This window comes from Phycomyces blakesleeanus (genome assembly GCF_001638985.1).
Source record: "Phycomyces blakesleeanus NRRL 1555(-) unplaced genomic scaffold PHYBLscaffold_2, whole genome shotgun sequence".
NCBI classification, from domain to species: Eukaryota; Fungi; Mucoromycota; class Mucoromycetes; order Mucorales; family Phycomycetaceae; genus Phycomyces; species Phycomyces blakesleeanus.
In genome coordinates this window covers 2,003,284-2,020,388 of record NW_017265135.1, presented here as the reverse complement: position 1 = coordinate 2,020,388, position 17,105 = coordinate 2,003,284, and the positions used below count along the sequence as shown (strand labels likewise).

The following is a 17,105-nucleotide window of genomic DNA, read 5'->3' as shown; positions in this document are numbered from 1 at the left end:
AAATATGTGATGAGCTTATAAAAAAACTTTTCTCTTTATATATATATACAAAAAGAAATACAACAATAGCCATCACTTTTGACCTAGCTTCATTAAAAGAACACTTACTCCTCCTACCCCTTATTTTATTTTATTTTATTTTTTTATTTTATTTTATTCTGCTTATAATAAATCAATATTTTTTGGACTTCAGTCACGCAATCTCACGGGGATTCTCAATTAATGCGCACACTATGGTGCCGCAACAACATATACACCTCGCCGGCCTCTCTTTTCATTTTCTTCTCTTCTCCCTCATTTATTTCTTTTCTCTTGGCAAGGCCAGTGTACATACATTAATATGAGGGAAGTAGATGCAGATTCTTCCGAGGAAGAATGGGTCATCTCTTCAACCGAAACACCTACACTTAAAAAGCGATCTATGCAAAAACCGACCAAGACACCAACTGTTCCACCCGTTCATCGTCCTCAAAGGCAGACACCCCAAAAGTCTCATCGAATCATTCCAATCGAACGTAGACACACACCATTGGACCTTAAGACCTCATGTTTCGATTATATCAAGGATGACGAACTCCACGAGATGTGCATGACAATGGACAGCAAACAGCTCGTGACCCGGCTTATCAGTGTGTACAAGAACTCTGAGACATATGTCAACATTAGAAATATTGAGACACCTGTGTTTGCTTTTGACTTTCGATTGAGTGATCATCTGCACGAATGTTCTGATCCTTGCTCATTCATTCAGGTAAATATATATATATACATATATACAAATCGTAGCATTGTTTTTTTTTCTGTAGTATGTGTTTCAGTCCATATTTATTACAACGAAGAACGATTAATAACCGTGGTCACCTATCAGGACGTTTTATTTCAATTGGCTGCGCATTTTGACGAAAACGCGGGTGACAAGGACATGACTTCAAAGTTCCGACGTCAGCTTGCCCATGCCACATGCAGTGGTCTCGAGCGATTTCTTGACACCCCACCTACAAAACGGAAGGAAATTAGAGAAGAAAAGGACGAAAAGGATGAAAAGGACGAAAAGGATGAAAAGGACGAAAATGACATTGATCTGATTTCATTTGTGGACGACGCAGATAAGATAAAAAAGGAGGAACCCAATCTAATATCTTTTGACGATGATGAAAGTGATACTGAGGATGAAAAAGACAGGGCTAATGCCGATGCTGATGACGAAGAAGAAGAGGATGAAGGGCCAGTAAAAACTATTACACTTGCACAGCTACTCGATGTTCCTCCAGAAATCGCTAGTCGATATACATTGACACGAGAACATCAAATAAGATGTATTCGTATGATTGATACTATTCGTGCACCAATAATGGTGTACTATGCCATCGACATTTTCCGTTTGGTACAGTTTCTATCCAAAGGAGGAGAGTTTGAAGAATATGGATCAAAGCTGTGTCGATTGCTAATGATCCATGCTCACTACAATGAGGCGGTTGCGTGTATTCGAAAACTCGACTTATTTGACGCTTTTCCTATCGAGACTCTTGCAGACCACTTTTTTACTATTGGTCAAGGGCTTGCTCTACCAGCCTATGTTAAAGGCAATGAGGTACTCCAAAGGAAACTTCTTCACATAATTGATGTTCAACTTCGGTACAATTTTGCTGGATCTTTGGGGGTTGTACCTAAAGGTAAAAATGATTTATTTCTTATTTATTGTATCGGTTCGGTATGTTTTATGTTCTCCACATTATACCAGAGCTTTTGGAAACTGTTGAAGAAGACACAAAATTATTGCCACCCATGGCAAGGCTCAAGGAAAGACGTTTCCAAAAAGATCTCATGACATGCGGGACCAAGATTGTACATGAGCTGCAGTTGCCTGATCATGAATACCACTTTATCTGGTTATCTCAGCGATATGCATGCCTTCGATGGATTATAACGCAAAGGGCACTTCAACAGACAGAAGAGGGTGATTACTCTATTTCTGCAAGCTCGAACTACAATGGATTGCTTTTATTGGTTGTACAAGACAATCCAGCCTTAGCAAAATTGGTGATCAAGGAGTTGGTGGACATTGGCGATGCTCTTGCGCCTGCCTATTTTGCATCCTTGTTTGGACAGGAACAGTTTTTCTGTGCCTACAGTGGACTACCATTGGTCGATCGTGTTGTGGGTAGAGTAAAGGGTGAGCAAATATCGAGACACCGTAGCTCGCTTGCGCCCAAGAAGCCACGTATAGGATCGCCGCATCCTACAGAGTATTATAAGTTACCACCTAATTCTGAGTGTGTAGTGGTGGATAATGAAGAAAAGTTAAAAAGAATGGGAAAACTAATAGAAGGTACTAAACTGTGTGGTCTTGATACCGAATGGGTCCCACAGTTTGCCAAGACAGGTCCTTCTCGCACAGCATTGATGCAGATTGCATTGGACAATAATATTGTCTTTCTCCTCGATCTCAAAGTCATGTTCCAGCCTTCCAATGCCCATCTTTTGGATCTTACAGAAAAAATACTGGGAGACATGTTTAGCAACAGTAAAATCATCAAGCTTGGTAATTTGCTTGTGTTTCTTTGTGTAAAAAAAAAGGTACTGACGGTGATATTAACCGTTCAATCCACCTAGCTTATGATTTTGGGGGTGATATGATACTGTTGAGAGAGTCGATACCAGCTGCGAATTCGTGGGTGGTCCATAGCATGCTTGATTTTAAGAATATTCGTCTTTCTTATGACAGCCAAACCGGAGGAAATATCCCCGGCGGCCTTGCGGGTGTTGTATCAATGTTCCTGGGTGTGGGTATGAACAAGAAGCAACAACTGAGCAACTGGGAACTTCGACCCCTGACTGAGGAGCAGCTCATTTATGCTGGTGAGTATTTGGCGCTCGCAACGAGCTCCCACTGACAATATTTGATTTCATGTAGCGGGCGATTCATTCTGCCTCATTGACATTTATCGTATCTTGGAACAGCGTAAGCACCCATTCCTTTCAACTCTTAACAAAGGAAGCGGATCAGAAGCTCGAGCTCCCTCCCCCAGCACTCTTAATATCGAAGTGCCAGTAACCCCTCAATCAGAACAACCGTTTATAACTCTTTAAAAATGTTTTATTTATCCTTACACCTTCCTCACATATCACCAATATTTTTGGGGTTTCTTTTTTTAACTGCTATCAAAAACATTCCCATGTAAATTATATACAACTTGACGTTTTTCTCTTGCACGATTCCATTGTGTGCTTTTCCCTTTATTATAACTGTGTGCGTGTGGAAGAAACGTTTTATGTTATATAAAGTATTAGCTTTTTTTAAATCATATGTAAACCAATGTTTGTTGAGTTTAGTGGAATACAAAAAAGCAAAATAAGCGAGAGAAAATGAAACGTATTTTTTTGAATTAGAGATATACACACACGCGCATATATATATATGAAAGTCGCTATTAAAATTATTGGAGATATTTTTTGGAGTAGTATTTTGATATATAAATCATTCAATCTAATGGTGAAGTGGGGAAAAAAGTCTACCGATTTACATTAAATAAACTAATATTTACCATTAAGGTTCCCTCAGAAAACATACATTTTTCAATTTATTTAATTTTAATAGTAACAGTTATTAAATTATTGTCTAACTTAGTAATGAACCAGATATATTTTATTTTACTAGACTCCTTTGGGAGTATAAACTAAGGCCACATTATGGTAAAAAAAGGCGACTTTATTAGAATATTTCTGTATTTTTTTCTAGCTTTTTGAGTGAGTTTTGGTATTTAATTAAGCTTTACTTTCTTTGTATATATACGAGGTAGACTAGCGCCCCCAACGGTACTGCATTAAGAAGAAATAACCATATGGTGTATTTTCTTTTAAATCAGGAATTTTGGATTTTGGACCAATTTTTATATTTCAAATACTGATATAAGAAAATGGGATTAAGTGTTCGCAAGCTTAAGAAAAATCCCAAATATTGGATTTTATGCAGTCATAGTGGCATATGCTCACAATAAGTCTTAAACTCTGTGTACTATACAATGTTACTGTATTAGGGGATCGATTGTCTTAGTCTGCTATAAGAAATGAATAATCGAGGGCCAATATTTCTCTTCCTCTGCTATTAAATTCGAACACCGCGTTTTTTCAAAAGCAAAAAAGTGTTGCTGGAAATGCCAAAACTGAATATGTTATCAATTTAATTTGGTAAGAAACAGTTTCTCTACAAAGTAGACTGATAACATATTCAGCTTTGGCATTTCCGACAATACTTTTTAGGTCTTGAAAAAAAAACGATCGGAATTCAATTGTTTTTCTGTCTATAAGAAAGATGCACCATATTGTGATGACATCCAGATAATATATACATATATTATGATTTTTACTTAATACTGAATATCACTTTGAAACATATATGAATTTATCTTCTAGTAGCTGCCGGGTCCCTTTTTGTGTCTACTTGTATGAGCAAAATAAAGAATAACTTCTCTTGTATCCTTGACCAAAAGGTGCACAGACCAGTTTAGAGTAACCTACAAATCGCCGTTAAGAAACTCGTACTCCACTTTGAGAGCTATTGCTACACCGATCAATACCGGACCTTTCCTTACTTCTTTGCTTCTTTGCTTCTTTGCTTTACCTTACTTCACTTTGCAAAATCGCTTTTATAAGTGACTTTATTAAATGTTATTAGCCTCCCCTTTTGTCGTAAAACAGTTACACAAACCCAGTAAAAAGAATATATAGCTATGTCACGTTTGCTCTGACGTGAGCGTCAGGCCTGACAAAAGCGCAGTCCTAAACTTTAATCGCAGATGAAAAAAATTTCTGTTACATATAGACCTCCTCCAACGCGCATCGTTTGTTTTCTCCTTGAGCAACAACAGTCCCGGTTTCATAGTGAGGCGTCTCTTGCGACCGTTGCAGGGAGATTCTTCCATGCTACAAGCATCGGAAAGTGAAAGTTGTTACTCGCCAGCTCAGTTAATTCTGAGAAGTCGTGGGGCATGGTCTCTTTTCTTTTGGAAAGACTACTGTGTACATCGCATCGCCAATGTGGAATCATGATGCTGGGGGGAGGGAGGTCTAACCTGTGGTGAGATGTGCTGGCTCTTCACTGCAAACCTGACTGAACTCTTTAACGGCTGACGGTGAAGCTACTGGTAGTCGAATGAGCTGGACCTTATCACCTAGTGGTAAGTTCTCTGGCGAGTTCGCACCCACATTACTCGGTGACGAGATGTGGGGCTGGATGAACGGGTGCTTTCCGTTGGTTTGCCACCATTCCAGCACCTCCTTCGCTACCAAGTCAGGTTTACGTCCTGAAGGAGATTGAGCCGCGTAATGCGGGGACAAAGAACTTGGTGTCATGCTTTTTATTCTTTTACATGAGTAAAAGAACATTAAGTGAAATTCAATCAAATAGAATAGAATAGTTTCTTTACGTATATATTTAAATAAATAAATAAAGTCTTTCTTAGCTATTGTCAACTTTAATAAAAAAACACGCTTCTAAACTTTTTTTTACTTGATTGAAGAGGTTAATGTTGTAATTAGGTGGAATCATTAATGCGAAGAAATTAATCTAATCGAATAACTCTGAGAAGAAATACAATACTATTTGTATATTTTAACATTGTAGCGATAGCCGTGCTTAACCATAGATGCTGTTTTTAGCTATAAAGTATATAGTGATTAAAGTCAGGATAGTTTTTGAGAATACCGATGCCGTGAAATGTATGTTATTGAATTTGACTAATGAGGATGAAATTTGTAAAGAGGATGTATTGAAATGAGAGAAAGGAAAAAAGAGAAAAGCTTTGTTTGAAAAGAATAGAAATGAGATATGAGAATGAATGAAGAAATGCGTGTTTGAAAGAGAGGCAGAAAAGGCATGGTGAATTGAATACGCAAGTAATGTCCTCATTGTATTTATATAGAATGTGCACAAAAAGTTCAGTTTGAATGTATTTATGAGACAATAATCATTATCTACAAACCTTTTTGTACTTTGAACATCAATGAATGTTTGGTGTCCTACATTCGTTATCGTATACACAGATAGACAAGTACATTTATTGTGCGAAGGATGATCTAAATTCAAATAATATAATAATAGAAATGTATTGGCAGTTAAAAGATGCATCGTTCAATATTGTGCATAAAGATACATTGCCAGGCATTAGGGTATATTAAGTACTAAAGCATGGGTATAATAAAATAGACACATTGACATATTGAATTATACAGCAAAGACTCAATTTAGTGACAATGCACATAAAGCTATTATAAATTCTCGCCAAATTTATGTAAAATGCTGATATAAATATATATATATTTCACCAGGATCGGTAAATAACATCAGAAACATTGTATATATGTATATATATAAGGTATAATATACGCAGAACAGCAGAATGGTATTTAAACAATGATGAAGAGAAAAAAATAATAGACAAGAGCATGAGGAATGGTGACATCTTATGAGGTAGCGGCTGGAGTTACAGGTTCGAACAAAGGTTTTCCATACTCGACTAAGTAACTTGCATTGGGATCACCTGAATGAGCCAAATCTAAGAGAAGAGATTTTATATTATCAAGACACCATTGACGAAGATGGGCGGCATCTTCGAGTTCTTGGCGTTGTGGTGCGTGCTTCCCATCTGACAGAACACTTGAGCCCACTGCCATGAGTACGCGCCACGAGGCAATAACCTGCTTAAGCATATCATAACGCTTATCGATTAATGCAATGTGGTACCATGCAAACAGAGGAATCAGCAACAGGGCCACAATGAAGCCAACGAATCCCGAGGCTAATGCTTTCCAGATATAATACACAATTGTACTGTACAATGGCATGGCTAGGATTAAGGAAACTGCAAGTTTGTCTTGGGCGACTGATTCTTTGTATTTCTCAAATGAATTCACCATTCGGCTGAGAAGATATATAGGAAGATTGACAACAATGCCAGGCAGGAACAGAGGTAGCTGAATTACCAGAGCGGACCAAGTCGAGACCCACCGTAATAGGGCTCTAAAAAATGTGATTTCCTTGTTTTCATACATTCTGATATCAAGAGAAGATAAGCGCAGCCTTCTAAGATTGTCGTGGAATATCAAAAGTTTTTGCTTGAGATCGTTGCGAGCTTCGTGGTATGTGTCTTGGTCGTCGTTACAGCGATCAGGATGAAATATATTGATGAAGCTAGAATATTAATGGTCAGCATACACATATTTAACCATAAAGTAAACTAGGTATTTGCAGGGAATTGTTTATATATACACATATAAATGGGGTAGTGTTTTCTCAGACGTACCTTTGGGAGACTCGAACATATTCTTCTAGACGTACACCTCTTGCATCGCCAAACAAGACAGCTTTGGCTTCAAATGCGGCATTAGCTGTGTCCCTATTATCCGCAAAGAAAGATAAGTTATATGTTTGTCTGTATGTCAGGTTATTTAAATACTCATTTACCAGTCAGGGCTATTGATGGTACTGCGTTCGACTCCTTGGGCTATCCGTTCAGTTAGCTGTTTGACAGAGTTCTTGGCGTCTTTTTGAAATTCACGATAATCATCTCCAGTAACGAGGATCGGGACTCCGTATCTACGATTTTTATAAAAAGTATTAGCAGACATGTTTTTTATGTACACAAGCTACTAGTGGATGACGCCCATCTGATCAACATATGCGTGTATGCGAGTATATGTGTATGTCGATAGGTGTTGACGCTTACTCTACAATAACATCGCTTCGCCATTTATTCTTTGTACTATAGGTGATACCAACTGGGATAATCGAAATGGAAGGATCGGGGATACCCTTGTCTGTCTGTTGGGAAAGGTACTCGTATGTTGCCCAAGACAGACCATCTTTAAACGGTAAATGATGGGGTGCAGTATATGACGTTCCTATTTCATAAATAAATAGCAAAGCGTGTGGTTAGATATACTGTTTTGATGGGAGAGAAAATACTAGTCTTTTTTTTCATACCTTCAGGAAATATGGCTATCACACCGCCCTTTTCAAGACAATTCATTGTAGACTCAAATAATTTGGCATTGCTGTGAGTCTTTGTGTCGACAGGAAGGACTCCAGCAGAACTAAATATTTGTCCAATGACCGGGATCTTGAAGAATCTTGCAAGAGCCCAGAAATGACATGGACGAGAATGAGGGAATGTGGCTATGAGCATAGCTGGGTCGAGGACCATGTTCATGTGGTTTCCAGCGACAAGAAGAGGCCCTTCTGCTGGGATGGGAGCATGGCAAATGACTTTGAGGTTTCTGAAATAAGTCCACACGGCGATGCGAGACATGTATTGCAGGGTCTGATAGACCTTGCCTTCGCCTACTCTCTCGGTCATGAAGTGTTCGAGTACAAGAGGTTTATGGGCTGTGACTGGTGTCACTCTGCTTGATCGCTAGCTCTTAACACGTGTCAGTAATGTGTAATTCAGCCCAGTCAGTCGGGTAGATTTTTTTTTTGGTTGATCCCAAATGTCATCAACATCAATAAATAAATGGAACAAAGATGTATTGGTGTGTTTATATTTGTATATATTTTTCTATATTTTTCTGTTTATATCTTCATGTGTGTATATATATTGTATTATATTATATCATATTATCTATCTATCTATATATATATATATATATGAAAATGCATGCCCACAAAGTCTGTTCTTTGTAATATTAATTCCAACGCGTAATATATATATATACATATACATATAGACATATATATATGTGCTCATTTACACACAAAGGTAGGTTTGTAATATGGGTGAAAGATATCAGTGTACTTTGACTTGGACTTCTTTCTTTTTTGCGTTTGTCTTTTGTGTTTTTTTAACGACTCATAATATAATAGAGTGCCAAAATGTTGACTAAAACAGCCAGAGTAAGGAGAGAGTAAAAGTAAGATGATTTAGCAGGTACAACAACAACAGCAGGCTGGACAGGAGCGAATACTTCTTGTGCCGATTCTTCTTTTCTCCGACGCAGAAGGTTCATTTCCTGTTCATAGGATTCCAATTTCTGCTGCATCATCTTAATGGTCTCTCTAGCATCACTCATCTCTTCCTGGGTCTGGTTGTTTACTACCTCTGGCTCCACGGTTACGGGAGCCGCATCCGGTGCGGGTGATCCCACTTTCTTTTCCTCCTCCACCTATCATAAATAATTGCATTTTTTGTTGTTTTTGTTGTTGTTGTTGTTTTGAGTTTTTTCATGGATCTCATACACTTTTTCTTTCTGCAATTGAACCATTCAATCCCTTTTACCTGTGGTGGAGCTTGTACTACTTCGTCTACGAATGCACATCGAAGTTTTTTCTGTTCGATAGACTGCTTGTTTGTTGCCTCCACATTAGCCCACTAAATTGATTTACGTTTTTTGTTAGTCGGTCGTTCCCATAGATTTTTTTTTCGCTTGTATAGTAAATGGTATCCTTTCAAGACACATACCAAATCAGGCAAGGCAATATCCTCAGAATGATCGGATACTTGGACACTTTGCACAAGGAATTTATCTTTGCACTTGAATCCAATAGGAGGCTCTTCTGGCAGTGGCTGAAACATAACTATATATAAATATATTCAATGGAATGATTAGTCATAATTTCCACTTATGTATTTATTGGGGTAAAATAATTAATAAAACCACATACGAATATCTTACCTTGTACTTCCATGGTTGCCTGTGGTTTAATAAGACCTGCATTTGGACGAACACAATATTGCCTTGGGGCAGTTGTTTTAACTTTGAATGCTACATCACTTGTACCAGGATTGTAGAGACGAAGGGTAGAGCTCACCACACGCGTCAAAGGACCTAATACATTACAAACCATCATCTACAATTCAGACATCTATTTCTCCCCGATGATTTATCTACTCTTGTATTTCTAATAGACTTACGCACAAACTCGAGCTGATCTCCAGGAATTATTTTGAGAGACATTTAAAGATGAAGTCTAGCTTAATGTATAATGTGGGAAACGAAATAAAATAAGAAAACCCTTTGTTAAATTGTTTTTATTTTCACACCACTATTCTTTACGATGACCAAAGAAAAAAATAATCAAATCCCGCTTACAATTCTATGAGACTCCCTACGTCATGGTATTTCCTCTACAGAGCAACAAAGATAGAAATCTGTAAGAATACCAAACTGTAACTATCACAAAATCAAAGGAATAGTGATCCTTGGAAATTGATTGGCTTGAGAGTATTATAAATTACTAAAAATGGAAGTAGTAGCTCGCACAAATTACTATAACTCTGATTGAAACTCTTTAGCACTTCTATATATGTATATTATGTGTATATCTACATTTTATTATAATTCTCAAGCTCTTGTACGTTCAATGTAAATTAAATAAATCATCCATTTTAACTACTTCTTTTTTCCATCTTTTTACTCGGTTAAATAGCTATCCTAAATAATTGACAGCTATAATATAATATTCTTAATATTAAAAGAATATATATATATATATAAACACTTGCTTTCTTGCAATTCTTAAGTCAAGTGAGATCTTAACTTGTACTAGTTACACATGGACCCAGGACTTGAAAAACAATAATACGACAACAAGAAAGTCTAACATGAGGCCTGTGGTAAAGTTGGGTGTTAAATGTGCCTCAGGTGTAACATGAGATCGTCTCGAGTGAGTGGATGTAAAAATAAAAATAAAAAATATCAAAAAATAAAATAGGAAAAAGAAAACATCAAACATCAAACTTCACGGTTTATCTTCTCTATTTGACATCTCATCATCATGCCTTTGGTAAGATTCCGAAACAAAGTCATGAAATAATATCATTTTCTTAACATTTTCTTTATCCCAACTATGTTTACAGGAACACGCTCTTCAATTGAGGTAAATAATAATATAAAATTCTCAATTTTATTTTGTATTCTTTTTTTTTGTTACTGAAGCTCATCTTACTGACTTCTTCATCAGAGGTCGTAATCCAGATCTTGGGCCATGGAAAACTGCTCCTGCTCGCCAAATGACATTGAACCGGGAGTTTGGCATGGATGCACTCCCTCGACAGTTGTATAACAAGGCCAAGAAGACCCCCTTTCCTTTGAACATCATGGTTGTTGGTAAAGACCATACACATACACACATTTCTCAGTCTCATTCTATTAAATCAAGTCAAGTTTAATTTAATTGTCTTTTTTTATTAACTATATATAAAAATTGTCTATTAGGCGAGACTGGTCTTGGTAAATCAACATTTATGAATACTCTTTTCCAGGCCGATCTTAAAGATACCACTGAACTTAAGGTTCCTCAGGACACAAAAACTGTTGAAATCACTCCTGTATCCTATGGTATGTCAAAAAGTAATTACGCCCAAAAACAATGTAATAACACCGAGATTTTAGAGCTGGAAGAGGATGGCGTCACATTGAAGTTATGTGTAGTAGACACCCCAGGTTTCGGTGATCGTGTAAACCGAGCAGCAGAGTATGCAAAGCTTTGATTTAGATTTATATGCATAAAAGAAAAAGGTCCTGATGATCTTTTATTTTTGCATTACTATAGTCTTGAGCCCATCCTGGCTTACATCGATGCTCAGTACAATGCTTATCATGAGGCTGAAAAAAGCAAAGCATTCCGTGCTGCTATCTGTGACACACGCATCCATGTGTGTATTTACTTCCTCGCTCCTACTGGCCACAGGTAAATCCAATCCAAAATAGCAACTATTAAAAATCATTATTTTTTTTATTATCACTAACCCTTGAAATATACTAGACTCAAGGAACTTGATATTGCCGCCCTTCGTGTATTGTCCTCAAAAGTCAATGTGATTCCAGTTATTGCAAAGGCTGATGGTTTGACTGCCCAGGAAAAGGCTACCTTTAAAAAGGCTGTAAGTTTATTATATCATACTGCATTACTTGTAACAGCGCCGTATTTATTTTTAAACATTCCAATACACTCAACCTCTCGTTTTACTTTATCTAACCACTCCACTTCTACCATTTATATTTTAAATATTTAGATTTCTGAAGACCTTGAAATCAACGAAATCACAACCTATCCTACTTCATTTGAGAACGATATTGAGGGTTTGGAAGAACTCAAGGTAAGCAGCCTAATACAATCCGCGGGGGAGTCGGGCGGGACGGGTGGACCGAATAGCTTACTCACCACGGTTCTTCCCTATTACGGACAGCAACACATTCCATTTACTGTTATTGGTAGTACAGACCTTGTACAGGTGAAGGACAAGATGGTGCGTGGTAGAGAATACCGCTGGGGATCTGTAGAAGGTAAATAATCAAAAGCCAAAACCAAAATCAAAACCGAACCCAAAAATGAAAAGACAATCGCCAAGTATCTTTGTATTAATTGAACCACATTTTAACCAGTCGAAAACCCCCTTCATTGTGACTTTATCTATCTGCGTGAATTGTTGATGGCCCACTGTCTTCATGACCTTGTACAATTAACTCATCACCATCACTATCACACACACCGTTCTGGTCTTTTGTGTGGTCCTGATCGTCCTGCTTCACTTCTTATCTGTGATGAGGAGTACGACACATTTATGGAGGATGCAAAGACCAATGTATTCCAGGATATGACCAGTCGCGAAGAAGCAATGCGCCAACAGTTCGTCCAGCGTGTCAGAGACACTGAGCAGACCCTGAAGAAGCGTGAAGAGGCTGTAAGAAATTAAAAGGGTCAAGCATGACACTTAAACTTATGTAATAACAATATTAATTATTTTCTTTTTTTAAAAAAAAATAGCTCCAGCAGAAGCGTGAAGTTCTTATGAAAGAACTTGAAGATCAGAGACGACAGATCGAAATTGCTGAGCGCGAGTTCCAGTCGATGCAACTCCAGACTTCTGTCCGGTAAACAATTTTATTTCAACACAGCACTCTAGAGATGGTTTGGACGCAAGTTCCAGAATACAAGTTAATGAGGATTATATCATACATCTTGTTCTTAATTCCCAAAAAGAAACCTCTTTATTTTTTTCGTTGTTCCCCACAATATTCCTCTTTTTCTCTCTATTTCTCTCATCATGTATAGACTATGTTAATGTATAATTATTATCCCCTTTTTTTCACCCTTTTCTTATTATCTAATCGCCTCTTATGCATTGTCCAATGGTCTATTACAAACATTATTGTTATTACCATAAAATGTTATAATTGCATAAATTTTACTTTCACTTAAACCTTACCTATTGAAACCTCCGCGTCGATTCATGTATTGTCTATATTTGATGGGTTTACGGATATTTGCAGCCGAAACATCAGTACCTGCAACATGCTTATTCTTGGTAGTGTCAAATCCGCCAAAGCCCATCAATTTCATCATCTTGGTTTCCTCATCGTCATCATCATTTACAATCGGCTCAGCTTCCTTTTCTGGAACAGGGTCTTTGGAAGAAGATTTTACTTCATCTTTTCTTCGGTAACGTCTAATACTCAAATATGGGTTATTTAAGATGCATGTTGTTTGGTCGAAATTCACATCATTAGACATATAGGCACCTCTTTGGTTCATCGCGACTAATCGATCGGTAACGACCTGAGCGAGGTGGACTTGGAGGGCTTTTTGAACGGCGGTAACTACGCGATCTTTCTCTATCGTTGTCTAGGGAATCAATAGTTTAGATTTCCATCATATTGCTATTTCTTTCTTAATTATACCTCTCCAGTCAGGACTGCGAGCTCTTCTATCTCTACTTGAGTGTCTTTCGGGACTGTAACGGCGTTGGCTTCTTCCACTGCGTGCTCTCGATCTACGAGAAGGAGAACGAGAAGAGGATCTTGGACGGTCATGATCACGATACTCTCTATCACGATGACTTCTTCGAGGGGAAATGGAGCGTGGCATTTTTTAAAAGAAATAAAATGAATATATTTTTGTGTGCCTTTGTATGTGCCTGTGTGTGTGCTGGTGTGTGTATGAATAGTTTTTTTTATTTTTTGTTTGTTTTGAATCTAGAGATGTAGATTAAGCTGTAATCTGAATGCCTTGTATTTCCCGCACTTTCTTTTGATAAAGAGTTCAATGACCGGTCCTAATGCGTGTGTATTATACCTGCGCTTTAGTGAATACAAGTATGGAAGGTGTCGCTGGGTGGCTTGTCGGACCAATTTGCAGTAAAGACAAACCTATCCATCCCTGCCACTCCTCCCCTTTTTTTGGTGTGTAAACCCCCACGCACCACCAATTATACAACGCGATGAAGAAAGACACAAAGACAACTCTATTTGTTGGTAATTACTAACTGGTATTTTATTCATGACTATCAAACCACTCATCAAAGTGAATTAGGTGGACTTGACCAAGACGTGACAGAAGCTATTCTTCATGCTGCATTTATTCCATTTGGTGACATTGTGTCAGTACAATTGACCCCCGATGGTGGATCACGTAAGAGATCTTGACACTAGACACCAATATAAGGCAAACCCAAGCACAAATGCCTGATTTTACTGACATCAATCTACTTAGACAATCAGCACAAAGGATTTGGCTTTGTAGAATATGAATTAACAGAGGATGCAGCTGCAGCTGTAGATAATATGCATTTGGCTGAACTGAATGGCAGAGTGATAAAGGTTAACATTGCCAAACCACAAAAAATGACAACAGCTTCCAACCGTGCTGGTAAAACCAAAAACCAAAAAGAGAGAATATAAAATAGGGGAGAGAGGGGATATTTTTATGTTTCCTGCAGATGTACAGAAGCTTGTTTATTAATAATTTACTCGTTATATACAGTTTGGAGTGATGATGCTTGGCTGCAACAAAACACACTTGCCGACGCACCTAAGGCAGATAAAGAAGCAGATAGTACTAAGAAGGAAGATGACGAGGATGAGGATGAGGATGATGAAGAGACTGGCGAAAATACACATGTGACAAGAGGACCTCGGGGAAAATCCACTGTGTTTATGGACATCAGTATTGGTGGTTCTCCTGTTGGTCGTATCTTGATTGAAGTAAGTGCATTTGTATTTGTGCTTGTGCTTGTGTTTGCACTTGTGATTTGGCTTGTGTGTATGTAGGAGGGAGAGTGTATATGTATTCAATGCTAAGATATTAATTCTGTTTTTGGATTAAATAGCTTCGCGGTGATATTGTGCCAAAGACTGCAGGTAAATATACATATTTAAATATTTACACACAGAGAAAAGAAGAAGATATTCTGCAGTGGTAATATCCATCTGCCTGATACCACAAGGGAAAAAAAGAAAAGGATAATTAAGGTATAAAATGGGCTGACATATGTATTGGTATATTGTGCGTTTTTCTTGTACGCGCTTGCGTTTAAAAAAAAAAGAGAACTTCCGGACGCTGTGTACAGGTGAAGCGGGCTTTGGCTACCGAGGCTCAACATTTCACAGAATCATTCCCCAGTTTATGTGCCAAGGAGGTGATTTCACAAATAACGATGGTACTGGTGGTAAATCAATCTATGGTGCCAAGTTTCCTGACGAGAATTTTACTCTAAGACACACTGGACCAGTAAGAGATTTGAACTATAAAGTGTAAAAATTATAGTAGTAGCAATATGACTAATTTAAATTATCGTTTAATAGGGTGTTTTGTCTATGGCTAATTCGGGGCCTAATACTAATGGATCGCAGTTCTTTATTTGTACAGCAAAGACAGAATGGCTGGATGACAAGCATGTTGTTTTTGGACGTGTTATTGCGGGTATGGATGTAGTGCGCCGTATGGAGAAGATTGGTTCCTCGGCTGGCAAGTTATCATCGCGTGTGACGATTACAGACTGCGGTGAAGTCCGAGAAGTAGATGAAGAATAAAATACAATACAATATAATATAATAAATAAATAAATAAAAACTTGTATTCCTCGAAAGACAACAAAAAAAAGTTCATTATCATTATCATCAAATTACTTGCTTATTAAAATTAAATAGATGTGTAAAAATATGTTGTGGAGCAATTTTTATTTGTTTGTTTCGAATAACCATGAAAACCTTTTTAATGGAGCAATATTACAAAAAGGAAAAAAAGAGAAAGCGAAATGGAGAGGGAACATAAGGTTGTGGGGGGACAATGCTAAAAGATGTTCGGGGAAGTTGAGGAGATGAGTTTTTTTTTAATAGCCACCCTGCTGGGAGTATTCGTTGTTGCTGTTGCTGTAGCCGTTTCCACCACCGTAGCCTCCACCTCCACCGCTCTGGTAGCTGTTACCCTGTCTCTGGTAGGAACCACCACTCTCACCACCGTAAGACTGGTTACCACCCTCGCGCATAGAACCACCATTACCACCACGGTATCTGCTTTGGTAGGGTGTGGAGTGAGTGCGGTCACTACGGTCACCACGGTCACCACGGTCGGGACGCTCAGTACGGTCACCACGCTCGGCAGCACGGTCGACCTTGATCCTGCGACCGTCGAGATCCTGCTCGTTCAGAGCATCAACTGCTGCCTGAGCCTCACCGTTATCACTGAAGGTAACAAAGCCAAAGCCACGGGAACGACCTTTATTTTTATTGTTTTTATCATTTGATATAGGTTAGATATATTGTAATTTGGTTTATTACAAATCTAGTAGTACTTACCAGTTTCACGGTCCTTGATGACGACTGCAGTCTCAACGTTACCGTAGACAGAGAAGGCAGAGTAGAGGCTGTCATCAGTTGTGGCCCAAGCGAGACCACCGACGAAAAGTTTGACAGACATATGAAAAATAGAGATTAAAGGTAAAGAAGACGAAAGTGAGCGGTGAGCTGGCCCCCTCCCCTTTATTTGTTTTCTTTTTTCTTTTTTCTTTTCGTAGATGAGAAATTTTCGGGCCCTTTTTTTTAATGGGGGACACGAAAACCCAAATGTTTACAGTACAGTATATAAAGATGCCTACGTGGCCTAGTTTTGAGACTTTAGAGTCCTTTGGCCCTGGCTACGAAAAATAAAATCGAAAAGAAAGGGGTGGGCGTGTTGAGTCAATTGCAGAGGTACAGTGACAAGCCCGAAGTCCATTGTAGTACTACCCCTCTACAGAATGCATAACGTTTACTGTGAATGGTATCTGAGCAAGAATTGTGCGTAAATAAAATAAAATCAGACACAACTTGCCTGCCTTTTTTAGCACTAC

At 38.1% G+C, this 17,105-nt stretch overlaps 8 protein-coding genes across 8 annotated transcripts; 3 read left to right on the top strand and 5 right to left on the bottom strand.

Annotated features, from left to right (window-relative positions):
• Nucleotides 1–340: 340 nt before the first annotated feature.
• On the top strand, nt 341–3,090 carry PHYBLDRAFT_58761 (hypothetical protein; the record flags this gene model as incomplete). Its single annotated transcript, XM_018440381.1, has 6 exons — nt 341–751; nt 787–805; nt 840–1,673; nt 1,742–2,542; nt 2,578–2,859; nt 2,915–3,090. 6 exons carry the CDS (start codon nt 341–343, stop codon nt 3,088–3,090), a joined length of 2,523 nt encoding a protein of 840 aa, XP_018297756.1.
• A 1,786-nt stretch (nt 3,091–4,876) lies between these two features.
• On the bottom strand, nt 4,877–5,352 carry PHYBLDRAFT_139740 (hypothetical protein; the record flags this gene model as incomplete). Its single annotated transcript, XM_018430280.1, has 2 exons — nt 4,877–4,995; nt 5,073–5,352. 2 exons carry the CDS (start codon nt 5,350–5,352, stop codon nt 4,877–4,879), a joined length of 399 nt encoding a protein of 132 aa, XP_018297755.1.
• An 894-nt stretch (nt 5,353–6,246) lies between these two features.
• Nucleotides 6,247–8,364, bottom strand: PHYBLDRAFT_130126 (hypothetical protein). Its single transcript, XM_018429340.1, has 5 exons — nt 7,982–8,364; nt 7,725–7,899; nt 7,463–7,594; nt 7,302–7,394; nt 6,247–7,189 (listed from the first exon to the last, which is right to left on the bottom strand). The coding sequence occupies exons 1-5, from the start codon at nt 8,352–8,354 to the stop codon at nt 6,463–6,465; spliced, it is 1,500 nt and encodes a 499-aa protein (XP_018297754.1). The 5' UTR covers nt 8,355–8,364; the 3' UTR covers nt 6,247–6,462.
• A 320-nt stretch (nt 8,365–8,684) lies between these two features.
• Nucleotides 8,685–9,984, bottom strand: PHYBLDRAFT_179214 (hypothetical protein). The gene is made up of 5 exons (XM_018438117.1): nt 9,909–9,984; nt 9,670–9,822; nt 9,456–9,571; nt 9,273–9,365; nt 8,685–9,159 (listed from the first exon to the last, which is right to left on the bottom strand). The coding sequence occupies exons 1-5, from the start codon at nt 9,949–9,951 to the stop codon at nt 8,839–8,841; spliced, it is 726 nt and encodes a 241-aa protein (XP_018297753.1). The 5' UTR covers nt 9,952–9,984; the 3' UTR covers nt 8,685–8,838.
• Nucleotides 9,985–10,764: 780 nt separating this feature from the next.
• On the top strand, nt 10,765–13,203 carry PHYBLDRAFT_130125 (hypothetical protein). The gene is made up of 11 exons (XM_018429339.1): nt 10,765–10,780; nt 10,854–10,873; nt 10,958–11,103; nt 11,212–11,334; nt 11,389–11,470; nt 11,549–11,686; nt 11,762–11,879; nt 12,012–12,095; nt 12,186–12,282; nt 12,382–12,680; nt 12,764–13,203. The coding sequence occupies exons 1-11, from the start codon at nt 10,772–10,774 to the stop codon at nt 12,872–12,874; spliced, it is 1,227 nt and encodes a 408-aa protein (XP_018297752.1). The 5' UTR covers nt 10,765–10,771; the 3' UTR covers nt 12,875–13,203.
• PHYBLDRAFT_105865 (hypothetical protein) lies at nt 13,202–13,510 on the bottom strand (the record flags this gene model as incomplete). The annotated part of the gene is made up of 1 exon (XM_018427924.1): nt 13,202–13,510. The coding sequence occupies one exon, from the start codon at nt 13,508–13,510 to the stop codon at nt 13,202–13,204; it is 309 nt and encodes a 102-aa protein (XP_018297751.1).
• Nucleotides 13,511–14,198: 688 nt separating this feature from the next.
• PHYBLDRAFT_130121 (hypothetical protein) lies at nt 14,199–15,860 on the top strand. Its single transcript, XM_018429338.1, has 7 exons — nt 14,199–14,250; nt 14,309–14,407; nt 14,489–14,644; nt 14,759–14,979; nt 15,105–15,135; nt 15,321–15,505; nt 15,580–15,860. The coding sequence occupies exons 1-7, from the start codon at nt 14,217–14,219 to the stop codon at nt 15,805–15,807; spliced, it is 954 nt and encodes a 317-aa protein (XP_018297750.1). The 5' UTR covers nt 14,199–14,216; the 3' UTR covers nt 15,808–15,860.
• A 58-nt stretch (nt 15,861–15,918) lies between these two features.
• On the bottom strand, nt 15,919–16,706 carry PHYBLDRAFT_130118 (hypothetical protein). The gene is made up of 2 exons (XM_018429337.1): nt 16,573–16,706; nt 15,919–16,492 (listed from the first exon to the last, which is right to left on the bottom strand). The coding sequence occupies exons 1-2, from the start codon at nt 16,691–16,693 to the stop codon at nt 16,107–16,109; spliced, it is 507 nt and encodes a 168-aa protein (XP_018297749.1). The 5' UTR covers nt 16,694–16,706; the 3' UTR covers nt 15,919–16,106.
• Between the last annotated feature and the right edge of the window lie 399 nt (nt 16,707–17,105).

Bases quoted from the DNA above. Each gene is read 5' to 3' on its own strand.
- PHYBLDRAFT_130126 (XM_018429340.1), bottom strand. From the start codon at position 8,354: ATGACCGAGAGAGTAGGCGAAGGCAAGGTCTATCAGACCCTGCAATAC. The intron at 7,595-7,724 runs GTAAGCGTCAAC...TAAAAATCGTAG, and splicing joins CGAAGCGATGTTATTGTAGA to ATACGGAGTCCCGATCCTCG. The intron at 7,395-7,462 runs GTAAATGAGTAT...TGCGGATAATAG, and splicing joins ACCATCAATAGCCCTGACTG to GGACACAGCTAATGCCGCAT.
- PHYBLDRAFT_179214 (XM_018438117.1), bottom strand. From the start codon at position 9,951: ATGTCTCTCAAAATAATTCCTGGAGATCAGCTCGAGTTTGTGC. The intron at 9,572-9,669 runs GTAAGATATTCG...ATTTATATATAG, and splicing joins GGCAACCATGGAAGTACAAG to TTATGTTTCAGCCACTGCCA. The intron at 9,160-9,272 runs GTAAAAGGGATT...TATTTATGATAG, and splicing joins TAGTACAAGCTCCACCACAG to GTGGAGGAGGAAAAGAAAGT.
- PHYBLDRAFT_130125 (XM_018429339.1), top strand. The intron at 11,104-11,211 runs GTAAAGACCATA...ATTGTCTATTAG, and splicing joins TTTGAACATCATGGTTGTTG to GCGAGACTGGTCTTGGTAAA. The intron at 11,471-11,548 runs GTATGCAAAGCT...GCATTACTATAG, and splicing joins CGTGTAAACCGAGCAGCAGA to TCTTGAGCCCATCCTGGCTT.
- PHYBLDRAFT_130121 (XM_018429338.1), top strand. From the start codon at position 14,217: ATGAAGAAAGACACAAAGACAACTCTATTTGTTG. The intron at 14,408-14,488 runs GTAAGAGATCTT...CAATCTACTTAG, and splicing joins GACCCCCGATGGTGGATCAC to ACAATCAGCACAAAGGATTT. The intron at 15,506-15,579 runs GTAAGAGATTTG...ATCGTTTAATAG, and splicing joins CTCTAAGACACACTGGACCA to GGTGTTTTGTCTATGGCTAA.
- PHYBLDRAFT_130118 (XM_018429337.1), bottom strand. From the start codon at position 16,693: ATGTCTGTCAAACTTTTCGTCGGTGGTCTCGCTTGGGCCACAACTGAT. The intron at 16,493-16,572 runs GTAAGTACTACT...ATAAAAATAAAG, and splicing joins CATCAAGGACCGTGAAACTG to GTCGTTCCCGTGGCTTTGGC.